Raw genomic sequence first — 23,774 nt, forward strand, 5'->3', positions numbered from 1 at the left:
GGCAATATAATATGTCTACCCTGTTGTGTCTTGGCATGTGTGAGTTTCCCCGTGGCTTCTCTCTGATGGAAGGTGTTTTTCTTCATTTTGATTTTTTTTTCTTTCTGTCTTTTCTTTCATCCTTGCTTTTTCATGCATAGATACATCTGTTGTGTTTTGCGTAGCTTTATGAAATATGTTAATCCTGCTGTTTGTGGTGTAAACACATTGGAAATCAGTAATTGCTAGATTTGTGTGTGCTCGCCTGCTTCCATTGCCGATGGCACTTTATTTTACAGTACAATAATAAGATGTAATAAAACGTAATAAGATGTACTTTGTATCAAGTTAGACAAAAACTAGAATTAATATGTTCTTTATTATACCTTCATTATACTTTCTTAGAGGGTAATTATGACACATTACAACAGAACTGTACTGTAAACTGAAGTGAAATCACATATCTCTTACTTGAGACACACACTTTTTGGCTGGTCCCAATCACAATTAGAAGAGTAGCCAAGATGGCTGCTTACTTCTTTGATCAAGTCACATTATGTACTGGCACTGTGCGACCATAAGCAAAATATTCCTCTTCAATCTTGGCCTTTATTTGGTAGATCAGGTTCACATATTGTTTTTGAATGGGAAAGTAGCAGATATGTGATTTCACTTTAGTTTTCAGTACAGTTCTGTGGTAATGTGTCCCTAATTACCCTCTAATAAAGTCTAATAAAGGTCTAATAGAACACATCTTATTTCTAGTTTCCATCTAATTGGCTATAAAGTATGGCTTGTTATGTCTTATTAGTGTAAAATAAAGTGTGACTGCATTACCCACCTGTTTCAAATTTCTTTTGCATATTTCTTCTGTCATCTCACCCAGATGTTGGGGGTTTCTTCGAGGCAGGAACGCTGGTCAAGTACAACTTCATGCCTGAAGCATTTGCAGGAGCCAGCAGGGACACAAAGATCCTGACGCACCAGCTGATGCCGCACGAAGTGAATCTAACGAAGGAGGACGTGGCCTTTAGTTTCAGCACATCCAATGCTCCAGCTATTCTGATGTACGTCAGCTCCAAGACGCAGGACTATCTGGCTGTTGTTTTAAGACAGAATGGTAAGATCTACACACAGACGCAGTTTGTTATTACCCTCTACTGAGAAGTTTGCTCGGAGTAATGCTTGTTAGTGCTGCAAAGTGCTCAGTTTTAAAGGCTGTCCTTGCAGCGCAGTTTGGAAAGTTCTATAATCTTCAGAAATCCTCCCTAGTCTGTAGCCTCCCACTGAGCAGCTGACAGGCAGCAGAGTGCTTTGATTAGATAGAATATAAATTTTACAGTACCATCTAGCGTTTTAGCAATCAATGTGCACAATCACCAAAATAAAACTACAAAACACTCACACTGACAGGCAGTGTTGCTTGATGGTCTTGCCCCACCCCTGCACACTCGCGGGGGGGGGGGCAAATATCTATAATCCCCTGTCAAGCTGAGGGCCCTTTGAATCATCCAGGGTTTCCCCCACTACTCCTCACCCCCTGCTTGCGCCATCTCTTCAAACAGAAAACTACATTTTGGCCTGAAGTCTTCAGTTCAATCAGAATGCTTTTGGAAGAAAAAATGATTACATTTAACAAAATGAATTTAAAATTGGCTAGTCTAAAGTGTCTTCAAGTATTAATATAGTAAGTACACTCAAATTTCTGATGGATGTGGCATTTAGAGATCCTCATTGAACAACATGATTATTACACTTGTGTGCCTTGGACTGGTCACAATGAAGTTTTATGTTGAAAAAAGGCACTGAACTATGGCGATTTCACATAAAGCTACAGATACCATTTTTCCGCAGAGGGCAAAGTCATGACCTGCCCTACTCTGTTTCTGATTGGCTTGTACTGGTGAGAGACAAATTATTTTCTTTTTGAGCCCATTTGAACTGTAAGATGTTTGTCAATTTTAAACATAATTTTACATATCTTCACGACTGATAAAAAAGACCAGTAGTCACTGGATAAAACACTTCAGGTAAGATAACGTTACATGGGGCAGCGAGATTGGTGTCGATGAAATGTACTGTGCGACACATGAAATGCAGGTCACTGAGTGGTTCATAAAAATCTACAAGTTTTCAAACCACTGGCTTGTGTGTCTGCAGGTTCACTACAGGTGCGGTACAACCTGGGAGGTCTAAAGGAGCCATTTGCTATAGATGTGGACCAGCGTAACTTGGCCAATGGACAGCCGCACAGCATTAACATGTCCCGTGTCGACAGAAGCATCACCATTCAGGTACACAGACACACACACACACGCACACACCTGAGCTCTCTTCAACACATATTGAAAGCTTTTTGTTGATGCTCAGAACGCAAAGGACTTATGTTTCCATTTCGAGATCCTATTTAACAAAGCAACCAAGGGGTGCATGGGATTGCATTCACGCAAAAAAAACTCACACTCTCAATCACAAGTATACAATGACACAAGCCCGGCCAGTGTTAGCTCGGTGGTTTGCATTAAGTCAGAGTCCTGCAGTGTCCTGTTCTGTCTTCTGCTGTGATGAAACTGCTTGTCCTCTGCCACTGTTAATCCACTTCCAGTAGACAGCCTAAGTATAGCAACAGAGAGAATGCATCGATCTGTGTGTGTCTGTATGAGCACACGCTGTTGTGTGATTGTGGCTGCATGTATTTGGGTGTGTGTACGCAGGTATTTTAAGAGCATGTGTGGCTTTGTGTGTGTGTGTGAGACAGAGTGAGAGAGACTGTGCTTGTTTTGTTTGTTGTCCTTTTGCATGACAATGTGTTTGCACATATCTGTGTATGTGTATCTGTGTTTGTGTGATGTAGGGGGTGGGGGAGTTGGGGGGGTATGGGGGTTGTTTGTGTGCTCTTGCAGCTAAACAGCTTAGTGCAGATCAATAAAGCCAAGCCTCAGTCAGTAGCTGTCAAGGATGGAGTGAGAATTCAGCTAAACTATTACAGACTTTGTTCTGGGCTAAAATGCTCACATTTGGCTGCAGGCTGCAATTCAAGGAAACCAACTGTAAAACCTGTAGTTCTGGTTGTATCCGGAAATAATTTGTAGTTGCATTGGCAGTTTGCCATGAAAGGTTTTTTTTTTTTTTTCAAAAATGAAAACCAAAAAAGGAATTGTCAAAACCTCTACGCAACAGTTTCTTTCTGTTTGCATGTCCTCCAGTAGAATTTGTCATTTGAATATCATGTTTGGACACTTCTTCTGTTATATGCGCATCATAAAGAATGTGGTGACATATGCTTGTTTTTCTTGAGAGGCCACTATGTTTGAATAGCTGTTGTTATTGTGGATTTTTGGTTAATGTGTTGCATTTGTTGGGGTTAAATGGGTTAAATAAAGGATAAAGGTAAATTAAAATAAATAAATAGCATTCATAGGATTTTACATTTTCTGTAGCTGTGCAGCCAGTTTACACAGTGTGCATATTATAATTCCACGATTCCTTCCCTACATTGTACATCCAGAGTGAAACATTCTCTTATTCACTTGTGGAGAGCCCCCCTACCCCCTAGTGGCAAGAAGGAGACATGGCATTAACTAGAACCACTGACTCACCTTCTATCTGCAGAATTACTGGGAGCATCATGTTAATAACTTAATATAAACTGGCTATTAGTGATGTACCAGCTGTTACATTCTGCCTTGTTTATTCTCTGTATGCTGACAGAACCTAATTTCCCTGCAGGTAAATGAGATCTTATCTACAGTCTCATCTTCATGATATTTTCATGGATAATTCATCAATATGTGTATATACATTTATATACATAAAGGTCATAGAAGTACATATTTGGAAAAATAAATGAAAACACATGTGCATATTATGAGAATGGGGAGACATTGTACAGATAATGAAGCCAATCACTGCATTACACACCGTAGAATAATTAGTATGTATGTGAAGAATGAAAATACTCTTCATGAATCACAACATATTTGCAGTGTGTTTAAATGAAAACAGTTATAATGTGTGGGCAGAAAGGAAATGAATGAAATATACAATAAAAGATATAAATATAAACTTTATAATAAACAGAATCTCGGTCAGGATGAATTTCTTCACTTGCATTCGTCTTAGACAGGCATGGAAGTAACTGATTACAACCACTCAAATTGCTGTAATTAAGTCTCTTTTTCAGGGGGTACTTATACTTTTATTTTTTCAAGTCTGTAATTTCATTCTTACCTATGTATGCATTTAATTAATTAGTATGCAAACCTTCCATCTCATTTGTGTAGCTAATATTGCTATCCAATCACAAACAGGCCACTGAAAACCATGATAGAGGGATGGAAAAACAAAACAACAAAAAAAACAAAACAAAACAAAAAAAAACAACAAAAAAAACGCTGCAGCAGGCACAAGTTTGGAGAAGTGACTGTAACCACTGACCAGAGCAGCACAGGAGCTGGATGTAATTTAGACTAAAGACTCAGAGAAGTAGAAACCACTTTCAATTGAATGCTTGTTATTGATAATGCATTAAAGGACCATTGTGGGATTTAGTGGCGTTTAGTGGTAAAATAACAACCAATTCAACCAATTTGCCTGCCAAGCGAGTACAAGAAACTACAGTGGTGAAGGCCATATCGAGAGTCCTTTGATATTAATAAAGACTGATGATGCATCTCCGCTTCCTCCCACTGCACACACACTGTCACCCTCTCTCCCACACAGCTGACCAACCCAGTCACAAGCAGAGCTCAACTGTCAATCAAGACATGACACCCACTTTTCATAGCATCAAATATCTAATAAAACCCAAACTGATCAGAAAAAATAACACTTGAACAAAAATAAGTATGATAAGAGCTGCCTAAAATAGCAGAAATAACAGCAGCCAGCCATCAGAGGATGATGGAGATGCTTTGGCTTCACTTTTGGGGAGCTGTCATGATGTCCATCTCTATATATGTCACTGCTAGTGACAGTTTGTCCATTCTGGGCTACCGTAGAAACACCTGGGTGCAACATGGCATACTCTGTGAAAGAGGACCCACAGTCAATGTATACAAAGGGTAACAAAAACACAACGATTGTTATTTTCAGGTGGTTATACACTAATGAAAACACTTATATAGTAACATGATGATATGAATATAGCATGTGTATATAATGCATAATAATAAGTGAATTTGTAATTAGCTGTGTTCTTTATAATTCTTGCTACAGTGGTCAAGATGTCACCCTCTGTTATGATAATTACACCTCTAAATGAATCCCCTTCACTGTTGCTTTCATTAAGGTGAAGTAAAATGTTGGCCAGAATGAATCACAGCACACTGGAAAACCTATAATCATTACATTGCATCTGTACATGGAGCGATGACCCCATCCATACTGGAATCTCATCACCTACAATCAGGCACCACAGTGAGAAACTCTGACAGCAAGAAAATTAAACTGAAACATCCAATGGAAATCGTCCTCATTTTCTCAGCAAATCACATCCTGCAGCTGCTGATCACCCCGGTGGGAGCACTTGAACATAACACATTCCTTTTTGCTGGCATAAAAAGTGATTGGAGCAACTGCTCGATTCTTCATCACACACATGCATGCGCACGCTGTCTTCTTCCACTGGTTGATCGTAGCGTAGTCGTGTGTCTAAATATCAATGTTCAGCCTCAGTGTTCAGTGTGTGACTGAAATATTAACTATTACCACTCCCCATGTGCCCAGGCTATACTCTAAATAACAATCCTTTGATAATTTTTTCCATAAAATGATAGGTTCAGCACTTAAACATTAAAGACTGTTCAGAGAATTAAAAGAAACACTGGAGGCATGATGTGGTAATTTGGATTTAAGAAAAAAAAAACAGGAATCAGCAAGGGAGCAGTTGGGGGGGGGGTGAGGAGAGAAAAATAGATGAAGTTTGTAGATAGGGCATGAAAAGTAGAGCCAGAAGGTGTTCTAACAAAGATAACTTTGATGAGAAAAACTTTTTCATGTTGCCTCACCGCCTCAGGGCTCTTTCCAAGGTACAAACATGCACTCAATATCCACACATAAACAGATGTGGACATGCATACCAACAGACATGCATGCACAGGCGAGATCTTGTCAGGTCAAGTCACTACAAAGGCTTCACACTGCTACACTACAAAATCAACATTATTCAGTCTAATTCGTCTGTCCACTCCACTTCTTCCCTCCTATCTCTCCACACCACCCACCTTCTACCTTCTCACACCCTCGAGGGCTTTTTAGTAATAGTTTATTTACTTCTGGCCAGGAACCATGACTGCAGCTCTCATTCACGCTAATGAGTTGTGAGAAACGGGACACATCCTGCTCAGGATGACAGCGACAAGAGAAGTGCTTTGCAGGACTAGGCAGTGAGTAGGTAGCACCAACAGAAAATGCCAGTCTGCTCAGTTATTTCTCTAATCTAGCAGACACAGAAAGGTGACCAATGTCTGAACTTCAAGCAGTGGTAACCATTATTATCATATTAACAGAGCATTATATGACCATTTGTATGTGAAAGGGATCATGAATCATTAAAAACCCACTTTACATTACGTGCCCAGCATCAAACAGCAGAGATTTAGCAGCTAGTTCATGAACATAGTGGAATATTTAGCAGATAAAGAGCAAGATATTTCCCTCAGGAGTTGGTGGAGACTCAAACAGAGCTAAAAGAGAGAGCAGACATTCCCAAATGAATGATAATGTTTGTTTTTGTTAAATTATTTTGGGGGTCTTTTTGCCTTTATTGAACAGCTGAAGAGTAGTCAGGGTAGAGAGACAGGATGACATGCAGTGAAGGGACACACGCAGGAGCTGAACCAGCAGCCACTGCAGAGGACTGACAGTCCCAGTACATGGGGCTCATGCTTTACCAACTGAGTTACAGGAGCACCCCAATGAATGCTAATGTTGCTCTAATGTTGTGTTAATGCTTGTTTGCACTCCCCAATGGGCAGTGATGTTTCTAGGTATGCATCCTGTGTTTCTCATGTGTTAAAATTCAAAACAACACAATAAACTCACTATTGGCGCTTACAAGGAACATATTTTTCCCCTGATAATGAGACATTGCGAACAAATCTGAGTCGAAATCATAAAAATAAACAAAAGAAACAGATTAGATCCTGCATTCTTAATTTCAGTCATCACAACACTGGTACTTTTGTTCTATAAAGACCAATCCTTGTAGCACAGATTTCACAGATTTCATTTCACCAATCAGGGCTACAACCCTGGTAAATAAACTCACATGGCCACTGTCAAGAATAATCAGTAAAAGTTAAAAGCTTCAAAACACCACCCAGAAAAAGATCAAACATATTGATGGCCAACAACTGAACTAATTTTTGTAGATTAGTATGTCATGATAAAGTGACATACTTTCGCAAAAATGCTTGTTGTCAGATTTTATTTACAGATACATTTCCAACATACATGACTATAACCATAATTCTAATCATATTACATCAAAAACAAGTTTAACACTACAGTTTGTCAAAAAAAAACATATTTTATTGGGAACCACTTCTGGGTCCTGAGGACATACTAGATTGAAACCCAATCAACATCACTGCAAGGGGCCTTAGAATGAGTTAGCAAAGGTTTAAATAGTTATTGCAAAACATTTTTAGACCATTTCTGTAATGCAACCATTGGATGGAGCTTGAGTCATTCAGTAAGTTCTTTGAAATGTCACAGAATCAGACCAAAGGTGCAGAACTTAAACTGTTTTTGAGTGTTCAAACTGAATTATCATGTGCACTTATTAATCAGTCAGTTTGAAATTAGATCATAAATTATTGTGTTATTAAAGCCTAAAATGCCTAAGCCTCACCATCAGCATTTGTTCAACCAGCCCATTATTATTTGTCTAACATGTTCATCAGAAGCTGCTTTCATCTGAGACATAACAACATGAGTGAGAGGCAGAGATATGAGTCAGATGCAATAAAAGTCAGTAATGCTGGTGGGCCCGCCAGTGGATCAAATTCAATTTCCAGGCTAAAAGAGCGAGTCGAGTGTTTACCTGAGGCTGCAGAGGTCTCACTTCTCTGCTATCAGGGCTGCAAATCTTAAAGGCATTTAGACGGGTGACTGTTTAGTTTAAAGACACGACAGAGAACAAGTGGGAAGACAAGTAGGAGTGTGGTAATTGGAATCTGAGAGTACAAGGAGCACAAGAGAGATGGAGAGCAAAAGAAAAATAAGGAATTAAGAGTCAGAAAGAGGGGAGGAAGAGGAGGTTGAAAGAGAAAGATCACGTCTTTCGATAAAGAAAGCAGACCCTCAAAATATGATAACAAAGATCACTTTGATGCATTTAACACCTTCACAGACCTTCAAGTGCTATTTCCCACACAAAATACCTGCTGCTGCTCAGCCATACAGAGTCCACTTGCACAAAGTGTTTGCACTTGTTTGGTTTTTAAGCAGTTTGTGAGGTCTCGTCAGGTTAGCTCGCTATCAAAGGCACACCAAGGAGAGATCAAAATAAACTCCCATCTCTCCAACTCTGGCTTCCCCCTTTCTCTCAACCTCTCTCACACACACTGCAAGTGTTTAGAGATGAAAGTGAGGAATCCCTTCAGGCACCAGACATTTCATCTCTGTTTCCTCCTCTCCTCTCCTCTCCTCTCCTCTCCTCTCCTCTCCTCTCCTCTCCTCTCCAGTAGATGGCAGTCAGCATGCCCCCGGTTTGGAAAAGCATAACCTAGGAACTAGGAAATGTACTGCTGTGGACAGAGTCAGTGAACTGAACACAGTGAATAGACTTTTTTTAGTGGCTAAAAATCCTTTTGTTGCTGATCCTTGTCCACAGCAGCATATTGCTTAATTTCTGTGCTGGTGCTCCTCTCTGCTTCCCCAAATTGGGGGCATGCCGACTGTAGATGATACACTGTACCTCATACAACCCTATATCATATAATCTGAATTATCCCTTTAATTTTGACAGTAAATTTCAATCTGGTTTTAGTCATAGTCTTTGAACTAAAATTCAGTTTAATTTCAGTCACATTTCTGTCATCTGAATTGCTTTAATATAAAACTACAGTAGATTTAGTTGACTAAAATCTAACAGGATTATTTAAAGTGTAATGTATTTATTTAAGGGATAGTTCACCCAAAAATGGAAATTTAGTCATTATGTACTCACCCTCATGCCAATTGAAGGTCTGGTTTAGGTTTTTAGTCCACAGAATACTGCTGGAAATTCACAGGAAAACAGTGTTGCAGAATCTCCCAAAACATGGAAGTGAATGGTGACCAGTTTTCAAATGTAAAAAAACAACAGCATAAAAACATAACATGCTTCCATACTGCTTGTCTGGTGTGATCCATGTCTCCTAAAGCCCCAACATGCCAAGTTCACTAAATAATTGTCACTTACACCATGTTTTTAGCCTGATTCTTCCTTGGCTTGGAGCCACGTTCACAAACACATGCACATCCATCTGAACTGTGTGCGTGGTGTGATGGTGTGCAAACGGCATGTCAGGACCTTAGGACGCTTGGATTATACCAGATGAGCAGTATGGAGGCATTTTGTGTTTTTTGCCAGTTGTTTTTTAGAGATTTTGTAACCCTGTTCTCCTGTGAAACTCCAACAGCGTCTCCTCTCCTCGCCTCTCCTCTGGTTGCATTAGTTGTGTGGATTTCTGGCTCTAGCTGGGACAAGACAATAATTTAGTAGTTCACTTGATAACAATGTTTAACTTTCTAAAGAAAGAAAGGACATTAGCATTTATTTGCACTTAGTTTCTCTAATGTTTAATGTGTGATGGGAGTAGTTTTTGTCCCTCAGATATCATTAAGGAAACAGAGCTGCAGTGAAAGTAGAAAGTTCTCAGTATACTGTAAATTAGCTCGAATATATACCACACATTGGCTAAATTAGATTCTTTTTGAGCACATAGTTAGGGAAATAGATTTCACCCATTGTTAATTTTCTCTTTGTCTAACCCCTGATTACTTTGCTTATGTAAGCTTTATGTAACCTAAGGAGAAAATAGTGTTGTCTAAATGGTGCGGCATAAAAAGGAAAGGATCCCGATAATTGCGGTTGTAATTGACAAAGTTTGGTAAAATGAGGTTTCTTCCCTGGCTGTCTTCCTCTGTGGACCTTTTTGTGGGGTTTTGAGTCTCAGACCGCCATCCCTGGCTGTGCAACCAATTTGTTTTCACAGATAAAAGTAAATAAGCTGAACGCAATTTAATTGTGCCCCATTATCCCACCCTCCAGTCACCGTGGAAAACAAAACCCACACAATGCTCCACTGAGGCCAGGCTTTTGGAGAGAATCAAATTAGGATATGCTGTGTGTGTGTGTGTGTGTGTGTGTGTGTGTGTGTGTGTGTGTGTGTGTGTGTGTGTGTGTGTGTGTGTGTGTGTGTTTGTTTGTGTGTGTAGGGACTAAATAGTTTGATCGGGTAAGGGGTAGAGAGATTTTTCCATATGGAGGGAGACTCTACTGATTCAAGCCTGTAAACAAGAGCGACTACACACACACACATAAATCTGAACCCTTTAGTGACAGTCCAGCTTGGCTCCCAGCTAACAGGCCACGACAGCTATTCAGCACATCAATGGAGCAAATTTCCAGTAAAACGCACGCTAACAAAAGTCATTGTTTTCAATCAACCTCCCCTCTCCTGGCTTGTGCTGGTCGGTATGCGTTTTTCCAGACGGGTGTATGCCGAGATACAGCTCTCCTGTGAGCCGGAGAGGAGGGAGGAGGGAAGATCCTTTATTTCTGGAACACACAGAAACCAATTTGTGGGGTTGAAATGATTCTCGTCAATAGCAGCGGCTGCAGCCTTCAAGCTAATTAGAAACTTCAGTGAAACAGCAATAACAAGTTAATTATGTTGCAGGGATATTAAAGTCGTGTATTCCCTCCCTCCATCACCCTCTCTCTGCTCTCACATCTCCACCGACGCTCGTCTTTGTAAACACGCCGCTTGTTCTCTCTCTGTTTTAAGTTCTGGGGAGAGGCTTTGAACCCACCGCAGACTTTAGAGATTGCATATTGTTAACTAATGTGTGATCATTTATCTCCAGTCCTGGTGAAGAGCTGTTTGTTTGCAGGGTCATTATGGAAGATATCACTTTTCACTTTGCGTGCAGTCGTGACTGGTTTGACTAAATGGACTAAATGAGCCTTCCAAAGAAGAGGTTTTCTTAATCATTTTGAACGATGGTATGAAGTGAGCTTTTGGAACAGATGTAGTACACTCAACAAAAATATAACTACAACTGTTATGTTTTTGCTCCCATTTTAAGTTAGTGAGCAGTGGTGGTGGACTTGGACATAGGTGGTCTTTGACTGGTCACAATAAAAGGTCACTCTAAAATGTACTGTTTTATTCTGAAAAAATACATTTATTTAGGGTTGAAGTTTATCTTTTTCAGGTACTGACTTTTTTTCCCCAAGAGGGCAAAGTCATGACCCACTCTATACTCTGCCTCTGATTGGTTAGTACTTATGCCTTCATTGATTGGGTTGTTTAGGTTTAGGCATGAGAAGTAATTGGTTACAGCTACAGTAATAATATCACGGTAAGCCTATCAGAGGCGGGCAGGTCATGACTTTGCCCTCCTGTGGAAAAAAAATTGGTACCTCTGACTGGCTTACCCTGATATTCTTACCCTAACCAATCACCTCATGCCTAAACCTAACCAACCCTACCAACGAAGGCAACACATACTACCAATCAGAGGCAGAGCATAGGTGGGGTCAGGACTTTGCCATCCTGGGAAAAAAATGGTATCTGTATCCCTGTGTGTCTGATAAATGTCTGTTTTCAAGATAAAACTGCATATTTTAGAGTATCTCTTTATTAAGTCCAAGGCACACCTGTGATAATAATAATAATAATAATAATAATAATAATAATAATAATAATAATAATAATAATAATAATAATGATAATAATACAGTTTAAACAGCATGTCCATATGCCACATTTGCCAGGTGGATGGATTTTAACAGATTTAAGAGCAAAATTACAAAGAAGTAAATACATGCACAGAAAAAGTTCTTTTTCTTCATCTCATTAAAATGGGGGTGAAATATATATATTTTTTTGTTGAGTGTATATATATGCTGCATAAGATAGATGTGCCAATATTGGTATTTTGAACACGAATAAGGCTTGACAGACACCACTCAATATGAGGATTTTCATGCATTTTTCTCCCCCTGTTATAGAGAACGATCAGAGAAAAGTTATAAAATATGTAACATAGGGAGGTTTTTGTGAGCATAATGATACATTTTATGTTCCAGAAAAGAAACTCAGATCTTCTATTCATTATCAGTAGAGTATTCCCGTGCCACTTAAACTATCAGGATGCAAACTGTGTCAAGCTGTTTATTAGAAAAAGTATCCTAGAACATTTTCAGCAGGGCCAGATTTGAGAAATGTTTAGTGCTGCGGGACCAGACGTCTACATTTCTTATGTCTGACCTGTAAAGTTAGGAATTTAAATGTTGTAAACAAAGCACTTTTGTATTTTTCTCTCCACTTAATTAGTTTTCAAAACTGGAAAGGAACATTATGTACAAAAGTAGAGGAAAAAACAAAACACCTTTGTGATGCTGAATTAGAAGTAGCTTGTTATTTTGATAAAGACATTGCACTGACTGTCTTTATTTTTTCATTTAGTTTGACTCCTCTAAGTTTCCTCTATTAAACACCATGAGAATGAGTTAAAACCTTTTTGAACAATAACTGTCTCTGCTTAACAACAGAAATAACCAACGAATGGGCTCATTAGCTTCTCTCTCATTTCAATAAATTATTTATTTATACTTTTTTTCATATTTATAAATGATTAAAGGGCCAGATTGAGGTTGTTAAAGGGCTGGATTTGGCCCAAGTGCCACCAATTGACTAAGCCTGATATATGGTGTCCCTTGTTAAGAAATGGAGTGAATATGCCCTCAGCCTTGAATTAATGAAAGTAAAAAACAGATTTGGGTTAATATTTGATAATTAACATGTTTCAGTCCTAGTCTCTGTCTTTGAGCCTGATTCGTGGCAATAATATGAAAGTTTATTAACTCAGTAGTTTCTCCTTTACCAAGCATCCTTGACATTTTACAACCACAGGAGGGAGCTATTGAGCTTTTGATTGCACTGTGTTGTAGATTTACAGCCTTGTCTGGCAGCAATGAATTACCATCTCCTCTTCATCATCTTGTGTACTCTGTTTAATGTGCTGATGCAAGTCTTTGGCTGGCTCTTTTTAAAAGGCTGTGGTAAGTAGTTTTAGATCCAGAATCTCTTTAAAATGCAGATACTAATATATTACCTTTCTCTCTCTCCCACTGTTTCAGCTGGATCATTACCCTCCAGTCAGCTACACTCTGCCAGATGCCTCAGACACACAGTTCAACTTGGTCAAGACGCTTTTCTTGGGAAAAGTCTTTGGTAAGTTTGTCAGCGAGTCCAGGACTTTTCTGCTCACATCTGTTTAAAATTTGAAAATGTGATTGCGCAAAACTTGGTGATTTTTAACCATTTCCACAGTATGCAGACTTTTACCACACTTACTATGATGATAATATAATTTTTGCTGTCACCTATGTCCCACAGTTAATCATTTCATACCACTCTACCCCCAACCATTGTTGCACCATCATATTTCTACTGTAGCCCTGAAGAGACAAAGTAAACACTGGCTTTAGATATGTCCTTTTACAATTTGCACAAGTTTCATGGCCACCGTGGGTTCTCTACTGCATGTAAATCTACAAGCTTACTGCTAGATGCCACTAAATCCTACATACTGGTCCTTTAAGAATCTCAGGTTTCTAATTTTCCTCCTAATCGTTTTAGTTGTGAATTAGTAAGAGTCAGACTGATGGTATTTAAGCTGCAAAAATGGAATTAAATTATGTGGGTTTGACCTTGCTGTAATCCCCAACTAGAGCTCCCAGTTTATGCACTTGGGTTAAACATTTTGTCACATCTCTCCAGTCCAAAAGTAAAAGCATGCAAGCAGCAAAGGAATGTCACCAGAGCGTTGTTGTTTTCAGCTGCTGCCATGTTCAGGTTCTCAATGTATATTTTCATCTTTTTTGTTTTATATCACAATGTTGTACTAAATTTCTTCCCTATTTCTATCATTTCAGAGTTAAGCCATTTTAGATAAATCATGTCATTTACAAATGGTTCTTTAAAACATTAAAATATACATAATGAACATTAATAAGCAATTAATGCAAATGGAGACTTGAGGAGAAGTTAATACAAATACAAATACTCAAACAAAATCTCTCCATGTGCTCCTGTACTTTCACAACAGAAGATAGGCTGTAATCACTCATTATGTCCACTAGATGCTGCCAGAGGACTGTAGAGGCATTATATGACCCCAGCTGCATCCATCTCTACCTGTATGGATGTGCTGCACACCCATGTGTACACACACATTTGTGGCTAATAAGGTTATGAAATATAAAAGCACAGGGAGGATGGTTGCAATTTATTTATTTTCTCATTATATTTTATAGGAAATGACAAAGGTTAGGGTGAAGAGGACCAATGGATGTCTCACTAGTCCAGATGACAAGAGCATGTCAGACTGTTTTATATTAGGGGCAAGTGTGTGAGAGGTGATAATACACTAAGGTTTGATGCAAAGGTCCAATTACATGCAGTTGATTTAAAAGGAGCATGGTTATACTGAATAAGGATTAATGAGTACTTGCTTGTTTTGTGGTTGATTCATCCAACCATTACTTGTTCCTGCTAGAGCGAGGCAAAAGTAACAAAAGTAGCAGCATCAAATTCTTGTCTGATTACTTCCGACTCATTACTCCTCAATTTAAAAAACTGTTAGTATTGGACGTGTTGTTCACAGTGACATTGGTTGCTCTAAATAAATGCATCCTTGTGCAAAGAGGGAAATACAAAAAAATCCAGTTCAAAGTCCAAAAAAGACATCTTTTTCAGAGACGCCCCTGCTTATTTCCGCAAGACAATGCCAAGACACATTCTGTATGTGTCTTGGCAGCATGGCTTCATATTAAAAGAGTTCAGACTGACCTGCCTGCAGTCCAGACCTGTCTCCCATTAAAAATGTGTGGTGCATCATGAAGCACAAAATATGAGGCCAGAGACCCCAAAGTCATTTATCAAGCAAGAATGAGAAAGAATTTCACCTTCAGAACTTCAGCAGTTGGTGTCCTCAGTTCTCAAATGCTAACTGGGTGTTGTTAAAAGAAAAGGTGATGCATCACAGTGGTAAACCTGCCCCTGTCCAAACTCCTTTGGAACCTATTGCACGCATAAAATTTAGAGCGAGTGTATACTTACAAAAAAGTAAAGTTAAGCAGTTTGGACATGAAATGTACTGAAATGTAACTGAATATAGGTCAAATCATTGTATTCTATTTTAATTTGTTTTGCACAACATCCCCACTTTATCAATAACATTATATCCATATTTTGTTGCCTAGCATTAGAGTTCCCTCACTGCTGGAGCAGCTTAGATATACCTGAGCAAATAATAATCCTTAACCTTTACCTAAGCTGTATTTTTCCTTTGATATAGCTTCTTAGGTAAGTCAGCCACAACTACTTTGACACATTATTTGTAGGAAACTCTGGCACTGCAGTGCTGAAGCTGATTATAATGTGAGTCGTGATCTTTTTCACCAGTTTATTTTTTCCCTCTGGATTTACTGAGACCATAGGTCTTCACAGATCCCTAAATCACCTGCCCAAACACCTTATATATAAGACTTTAATTGCACTAATTACCCTAATTATCAACAGCCTATTACTTCCACCTAATTTGGTTCTTGTGCATGGTAGCTGTGGTTTATTGCTTGATTTAGGTCGGTTTTATTAGCTTCTTTAATTACTCATCGTTTTTTTTTCTCCTCTCACTCTACTTATTTGCATCTTGCTGCAGCATGCTCTATTTTTCTGTCCTCTTTTTCTTCTCTCTTCCTTTTCCCACATCTCTTTTGTCCTCCAAGTGCCAAGAAAGTCAGTGAGGTTGAAGTAATGGCTGACTTCACTTACCAACCAGAACTATCGACTGCTGCACACACCACCAGAACCCCTGGGAATACAACACAGTGTACACACACACACACTCACGTAAAGCACAGCCATCCATCTTTGCCTGACTAAGACGACACAGATGTGTTAAGGACACACAGGACAAAGTCACCTCACATGACAAAACAGCCACAACTCATACAGCCATCATTTCATATACAGCCCTATGCTAGTCTCTAGCATTGTTGTAAACATCATAACCAAATGATATATGGACAGAGCAAGGGGAAAATAAAGCAATTGGTTTGAAAAAGAGGGAGGAAAAGAGAAGGATGACGGGAATACTGTGATGAGAAAAACAGAGACAGAGAGGAAACAGAACAAAAGCAGTCATTTGATTTTGCACATCTCATCAGATCTGTTCCACTTCTGTGTTGGGACCACAGAGACAAGAGAGGCTGTCAGACAACTAGCAGATTCTCTATTTCCAGGAGACAGAGACCCTGTGTTTGGAGCAGCACACACACGCACACACACACACACTGATCACAGCGATGTCTCTTCTATCACCTCACAGTCTGCTCATTGTGGGATGGGATACATTCACTAGAATAAAGATGGTAGAAAGAAAGAAAGGTAGACATTAAAGACTAGAGAAATCATTAATTTAGAGTAAAGATGTAGGCCTGATTCTATTAACTAACTCCTTAAGTAACAATTCTGTACACAGCATTCAATTAGCTACATCTGTTCTCAAGGTAAAGACTTTGGGTGCTATTGATTAGGGCCCCAAAATCCAATAACCATTTATTCATCCCTTCATTAACTGATCCTACTTTTTGCCTGTGGGCCACAAAAGGTATAAATATCATAAACAACCTCTACAGTAATGGGCTGCACTTATTTTGTTCCCTCCACATTACACACCGGGTGTGTAAGGTTCCATTATTTTCCCAGTCATCCTCCTGCGTCTCCCTTAGACCTCCTTAGATCTCCTCAACTTGATCAACCACAACACTTTTAACTAGGGATGTTCCAATATCATTTTCTACTCACCAGTATCGATTCTGATGACAAAAAATTGCATATCAGCCGATACCAAGTGCAGATGTAATACCAGTGTGATATAACATATATTTTTATTAACATCTGTAAGCTACTAACTCTGTATGAATATAATAATAATACAATATGATTGCTTCACCTGCTAATCTCTTACAAATGCTCTGGACTTGCACCCAATTATCTATAAGTAATGGACTGAATTTTCTTGAAACAGTGCAAAATGCTTTTATCAGCCACTTCATTAGGTCCACTTGTACAATCTAATTTCATCCAATAAAACAGCTCTGCCATAACATATGCAACAAGAACTGAGAAAGTATAAGCTAGTAGAATTCATGGAAAAGCTCTTGTATTAGATTACATGTACAAGTGTACCAAATGAAGTGGCCAGTAGGTGTATGTTTGCTTTTTTTAAAGGTTAAAATTATATAGAAAGTCCCTGGGCAGGTGCATGCAGAACAATCACTAAAAGCATTTATTTCCATGCAAGACCATTACATAGTCTCTATCACACTAACAACTGCACAGACAAATATCCAGATGTTGCCAAAGATATTTGTGTGAACTCTTAAGTTTGTCTTAAATCATATTTTTAAATATATATGACAAACATACCATACTTCCAGCTTCTTTAATGTGTTTATTCTTTCTTGTTTCTGTAAGTTGAATATCTTTTGGTTTTGAACTGTTGGACAAAACAAGGAACTTAATGCAAATTTGATGTCACCTTTGGCTCTGCGGAGATTGTGACTTGCATTTGTCACATTTTTGACATTTTATAGACCATAATGATTCACCTATCAATTGAGAAAACAGCTGTTAGTTGCAGCTTGAAAAGTTAATATATCTACTCAGTACTTCTAATACAGACTCAGGTGAAGCACTGCCACACTTCTTGAACTAGCAGTAAAAGCTGAAGCTGACAAAGCCTCACATTCAAAGTTTTATCTATGTCTTTTTTAAAATAGCGTCAGACTATGTTTCTGTAGTCAGCACAATGTCGCTGTGGTTTTTGGGAACAAAAGTGTTGACTGTTGAGCCTGTTTGTTGTCGCTGTGGCTGTGGATATCTCAGGTTCAGGGTCATGAGATTTACTGTGTTTGCTGCCAAGGGTAATTGTACTTAAGTGGTATTGATCATGAAACAAGGGGATGATTCAGCAGCACATGCTACAGCACACACTGCTGTAACTGCTGCAGTCTGATGCTTAATATAACTGTATGCAGTGTGTGAAGGTAACTGAATACGTACATCAGTGCTTAACAACAGCATATTAATGCATGTAGGGTTAGGATGTCCGTGTGCACGTCTTTACTTCCATCATGTGTCCGAGTCTGTTTGTGCCTGTGTGTTGGTGGGTGGGTGGGTTGATATATTGCGTACAGGTCTGTCCTCCCTAGATCTCTGCATCCCAGTGGAATAGATGGGGGGGGGGATGAGTCATACATTAGCCAGAGCAGCAGGCACACTCCCAGCCCAGTCTTCAGTGCCACAAATCTGTCTGTGGACGCGTGCGTGCGAGTGTGTGTGCGTGGACTGCACACGAGTGTGTCTGTCGAAGGGAATAGATTCAGAGCCAAAGGCAGAGGATGACAGCGAGAGAAATAGTGACACTGTGAAAGTGCTATTAGAGACAGATGATTGTAGCCCTGAGGGTGCTTGTAAAGGACATGTACATCAGTACCGCACTGAAATTCTGATTTCTCTTGTCTGTTTTTTTATTCCCCTCGCCTCTCTTGATCTGTTAACTCTGTCCACACACAGTTACCATGTCGGTCCCTGCGGATGCCGCCAATTATTTTATGCAGGCTTTAAGTCATGCTGCCATTTCAAGGTGTAATGGCTTTATTCTGAGAAACTTTGAGGTGTACCGGCTCTTATTTGCACTCACACTACACCAGTCTTCTCTCAGATTTGGCTTTTTCATGTGCTTTTATTTTGAAATTGGACCTTTTCTTTCAAACACAAATTGACCCTGAAGATATACCACGGAGCCACACGCTTATAAAAATAAAGGTGCTAACTAGAACCGTAAAGGGTTCTTCAGCTCGTCCCCATGGGGGAACCCCTTTTTTCCTGGTAGAACAATTTATAAAGGTTCCATTTGGATCCCTTTGAGAGGGTTCTACCTAGATCCCAACATAAAGAGTTATACCTAGATTTATCTCTGAGGTTTCATCCAGAACCCCCTATGAGAGGTTCTACCCTTCTCTCGTGTAGTGGTTCCACTTAAAACCCTTTCTGTGGGGTCTATCAAGAACCTTTCCACCTTGTAAGGGTGCTAACAAGAATTCAGCCAGGGGATCCTATCAAGAACCCTTTTGTATTCCAAGGAGTTCTCTTGAGAACCATTTTTTTATTATGATATGAAGAACCCCTGACAAACTGGTTCTTTGAATGAAAAGGGGGACACTGAGTCTTTCAAAGGACACTTGAAAAAGCCTTTATTGAATAAACGTTCTTCAGAAGCAAATGGTTTCAGTAGAAACGTCAGCCCTTCAGGAAGAACCCTTTTGAAACCCTTATTTCTGAGAGTGTATTTTCAGCCGGGCATGGAATGAGCCAAGTATCTTTGTAAAGTGCTTTAAGACTTTGCTGCTCTGTAAATAAAGTTTATTAGTCTTGATATCAAAACTGCAAGTTCAATACACAAAAACACAAAAAGTGAAATGAAGATTTTTACCATTTTAACAACCATCACCCATCTGCCTGTACAAACAAAGTCTTGCCAGTACTATAAGCGATGAATGCCATTTGTGTATATTTAGATCTATCCACCAAAGAATTCATCCCTCTCTGTTAATCCATCTGTCAGTGTTCCATCTTGCAATCAAGATAATGTCAACCTTGTCACATGGAAAATCAGGCTCAGTGTAAATCTTTCCAGTCTGGCCATTCTCGTCTACCCGTACCATCAACAAGGCATTTTTTGCTCAGAGAACTGCCACTCATCGGATATTTTCTCTTTTTTGGACCATTCCCTGTAAACCCAAGAGATGGCTGTACATGAAAATCACAGTAGATCAGTTTATACTCAAACAAACCCACCTGGCACTACGCCATGTTCAAAGTCACTTAAATCATCTTTCTCCCCAGTTCTGATGCTTGGCTTGAACTACAACAGACCATCTTGACCATAGACATATATACATGGACACTGCACTGGCTTTTGAATTATATGTCACAGCCGTATTGGTCCTGACAAGACTGGTCTGCAATCAAATTCTTCCATGGGGCCACATTTTTTTCTGGTTATAAAGCACAATACACATTCTCATCCAATTTCACTGAGTCATTTTTATATTCAAGGGTTCCTAATTTATGTGGAGTAAGTTAGTAAAAATACTTCTTTTCTTATTCAGTGTAGATCATAGAACATAACATAACTCTCTGAAATAAACATAATAATGCTTTTTATCCAGAAAAAGTGCTGTGTATTTGATAACTCTGAGGTAGCGTGGCATCATGGGAGTTGTTTTCTTCATTGTTAAAAAACACCATTGCAGGTGAAAATCTATCTAACATGGCTCAGGCAGAAAATGAGGTAATGTATTAAAGAGTATTTTTAGTCATATTTGCTGACTTCCTTCCTCACTCACTGACATGTCTCATGTTTTCCCAGATGGTATTGCAACTAGGGGCTTGTAAGAAACATAACATTACCTTAAAAAATTTTGAATTTCTGTCTGACCATTGTTGGAAACATTTGGGATGATGTAAGAACACAACTCAACAAGGCATTTTAATGTAGAAATGTTACATATTAAAGCTTTAAAAAAAAATAAGCTAAAAAATCTGAAGTAGTTTTGTTAACTGACTGTTGTTGACTGTAGTTTTCTTTTTCTTACACCCCTTAAAATCAAGAAGGCCTCACAATCCCAAGTTGGGGTTGGGACGCCCAGGTTGGGAACTAGCGCTGCATATTCATAGCCCAGGGGTATCCAAAAAATTAACCCTGGGATAACTTAACCCCTTGTCATACACTTGTTGTTAGCCCAGGGTTAAGCTAAGATCAGGGCTATGATTCACACTGTACATTGGTAGAGCAACTGATGTGAACTTGTTCTGTGACTTCTCCTTTGATCTTTTAGCCGTGTTCCACACTGGCAGCTTTCAGCCTGGTTTAGGTGATTTTCAGGAGATAACCCTGCAAACTCAGGACTAACGCTGTTCCAGAGCGGGGCCAGCAAGCCCTAGGCTAAAGTCAGAGTGAAAGCTTTCTTCGCCTGGGGCTAAGTGCAGAGTGAAAACCCCTCTAGTATGGATGGCCAACATATAGCTGGTTTAAACAACTATATCTGCAGCTTTTGCCTGTTTCAACAAATTTATTAGAAAACTGCAAGATGGCACTCTGATGAAAAGTCCTATTAATTCAAGGCCATTCCACCCTTTTTTCATCAACTCTCAGCAAATGACACTTTGGCACATTGAGGAGACCTTTTTCTTTAAACATCTATGCATTAATAAATCATTTCACTGGGCTGCTATTCTGCTGATGATTTTTTTGTGGGGGCTTCTGTTTTTGAGGATTCAGCCTTCAGCTTCTCTATACATAGCAGAGCTGAGTCTGTAGATTCTTTTTAATTAAATAAAAATCTTATGGACTTACTGCTGACCATTTTCCAAAGGCATGCCATGTAGAAGTTCAATCTTCCCATCCAGACAGCGACTGTTTCGATGTCTTTTGTGTTGCGACCTTCGGGCAAACGTCCTGACTCTGATCAAAGTGCTGATGAACCCTGATATGGCTGATAACACAGAGTGGTTTTCTCTCGTATCTGTCTCCAGGCTTTGTAAATCTGTATGCTAATTCTATAATCTCTATCATCTCAGTGTTCCTTTAAATCAAGACAGACATACTTGTACGTGGTCACTGCTTTGTGTGTGTGTGCATGTGTGTGTGCATGTGTGCATCTGTGTGTGAGGATGACATCATGCCATCCTCCCTGGCTATCACCACCAGTTGTACTTTAAACTGCTGAGTCCTGATCCGTGGCGGTGTGTGTCCAGGATCCAGGTTTTCTCCAGCTGCTGTGTTGGAGTGGGGGTGGGACTGCACTGCAGCGAGAGAGGGAGAGGGATGGAGGAAGGTAGAGACAGACAGAGAGAGAGAGAGAGAGAGAGATGCTCACCAATGTGGTTCGGTGTTAAGAGATAGCACATAGCACAGGGGAAGAACGAGGGAGAGAAGAAGAGAGGAAGGAAGCTGGTTCACCTCACAAACTGTACACAGACACTGACGCAAACTCCACAGAGGTAACTACAGCAGGATGCATGTGTGTGTGTGCATAACTGTCTTCATTTGTATGCATATGCATGAGTGTGCCAAGGTGTGAGTAATTCATTGTCGGCCACTGGTTGTGATGAATGTAAATTAGATTTGTTGCTAAACATGAGAAATGTAGCCTTTCTTTTTCACGATTTCCTCAGAGACTGAAATTAAACCACATCTGTGATGGTTTTAGATTTTAAATGCAGCCCATCCCCTGAATTAATGGGGTTGCAGACAAATTACAGAGACCCTGGTGTTTGTGTGAGTCAGAAGGACAAATGTGCCATCAGAGAGTATGATATTAATTATTTTACTGGTGTCTTATGTCTGTGTGTCTTGGCTTTGTGTCTGTACAACCTGACATCCTGGTTGAGGAGGAAGCTCAAGGTGGCGTTGATGAATACACCTGTGTGTGTGTGTGTGTGTGTGTGTGTGTGTGTGTGTGTGTGTGTGTGTGTGTGTGTGTGTGTGTGTGTGTGTTTTCAATCTGGGAAGGAGTGTTGCAACCACAGGTGTATTTTCCACCTCTTAAACTCTTAAACCAACAGTCATACATCCACTTCAGCTCTTATCTCCCCTCTTGTCATTTCGTCTTCACCTCCACCTCCCTCACTGATGTTTTCTTAATTCATCACTGATGTCTCAACACCTCCTCTCTTTACTCATCTGTTCACTGCAGTTCACATCAGTCTGGTTCATCTGCATGTTGTTCATACTAGGGCTGCAACTAACAGTTATTTTCATTATCAATTAATTAGCTGATCATTTTCTTGTTTGATTAGTAGTTTGGTCCACAAAATGTCAGAGACTTGCTGAATGCTGAAAAATGTTGAAAAATTGTGGAAAAAATGTTCATCGGTGTTTCCCAGAGGCCAGTGTGACATTTTAAATGTCTTCTTTGTGTACAACCCAAAGATACTCTGTTTACTATCATAAAGAAATAAAGAAACTAGAAAATATTCACATTTAGAAAGTTGAAATCAGATCATTTTTGACTTAAAAAAGACAACTAGGGCTGCAACTTATAATTATTGTCATTATCCATTAATTTGTTGATCATTTTGTCAATTAATAGATAAGTTACTGGTGCCTAAAATATCAGAATATGGTGAAAAATGATGAAAAATGTTGTTCAGTGTTTCCTCAGATATCTTGTTTTGTCTACAACCCAAAGATATTTAGCTTACTGTCATACAGGAGTAAATAAACTAGACAATTTTTACATTTGAATTCGGGGAATTTGGATTTTTTTTTTCTTCTTAAAAAACGACTTGAAACAAACTGAAACAATGGATTGTTTATCAAAATAATTGGTGATTAATATAATAGTTGACAGCTAATCAGTGAATTGACTGACTGCTGCAGCTCTAATTCACACGAGCCATTTAAAGAAGATCACTTCACTTAGAATCAAATACTGA

The 23,774-nt window shown here is 39.3% G+C and overlaps 1 protein-coding gene across 2 annotated transcripts in view; it reads left to right on the forward strand.

Annotated features, from left to right (window-relative positions):
• Positions 1 to 23,774, forward strand: part of cntnap2a (contactin associated protein 2a) — a 421,874-nt gene that overhangs the window by 387,057 nt on the left and 11,043 nt on the right. For both annotated transcript variants that reach the window (XM_084710438.1, XM_084710437.1), the window contains 3 exons: positions 866 to 1,099; positions 2,140 to 2,273; positions 13,340 to 13,433. In XM_084710438.1, coding sequence (XP_084566564.1) covers positions 866 to 1,099; positions 2,140 to 2,273; positions 13,340 to 13,433 — 462 coding nt within the window. The remainder of the gene's footprint in view (positions 1 to 865; positions 1,100 to 2,139; positions 2,274 to 13,339; positions 13,434 to 23,774) is intronic.

This window comes from Lutjanus erythropterus, chromosome 21, assembly GCF_056507025.1.
Source record: "Lutjanus erythropterus isolate fLutEry1 chromosome 21, fLutEry1.hap2, whole genome shotgun sequence".
In the NCBI taxonomy this organism is placed as follows: Eukaryota; Metazoa; Chordata; class Actinopteri; order Lutjaniformes; family Lutjanidae; genus Lutjanus; species Lutjanus erythropterus.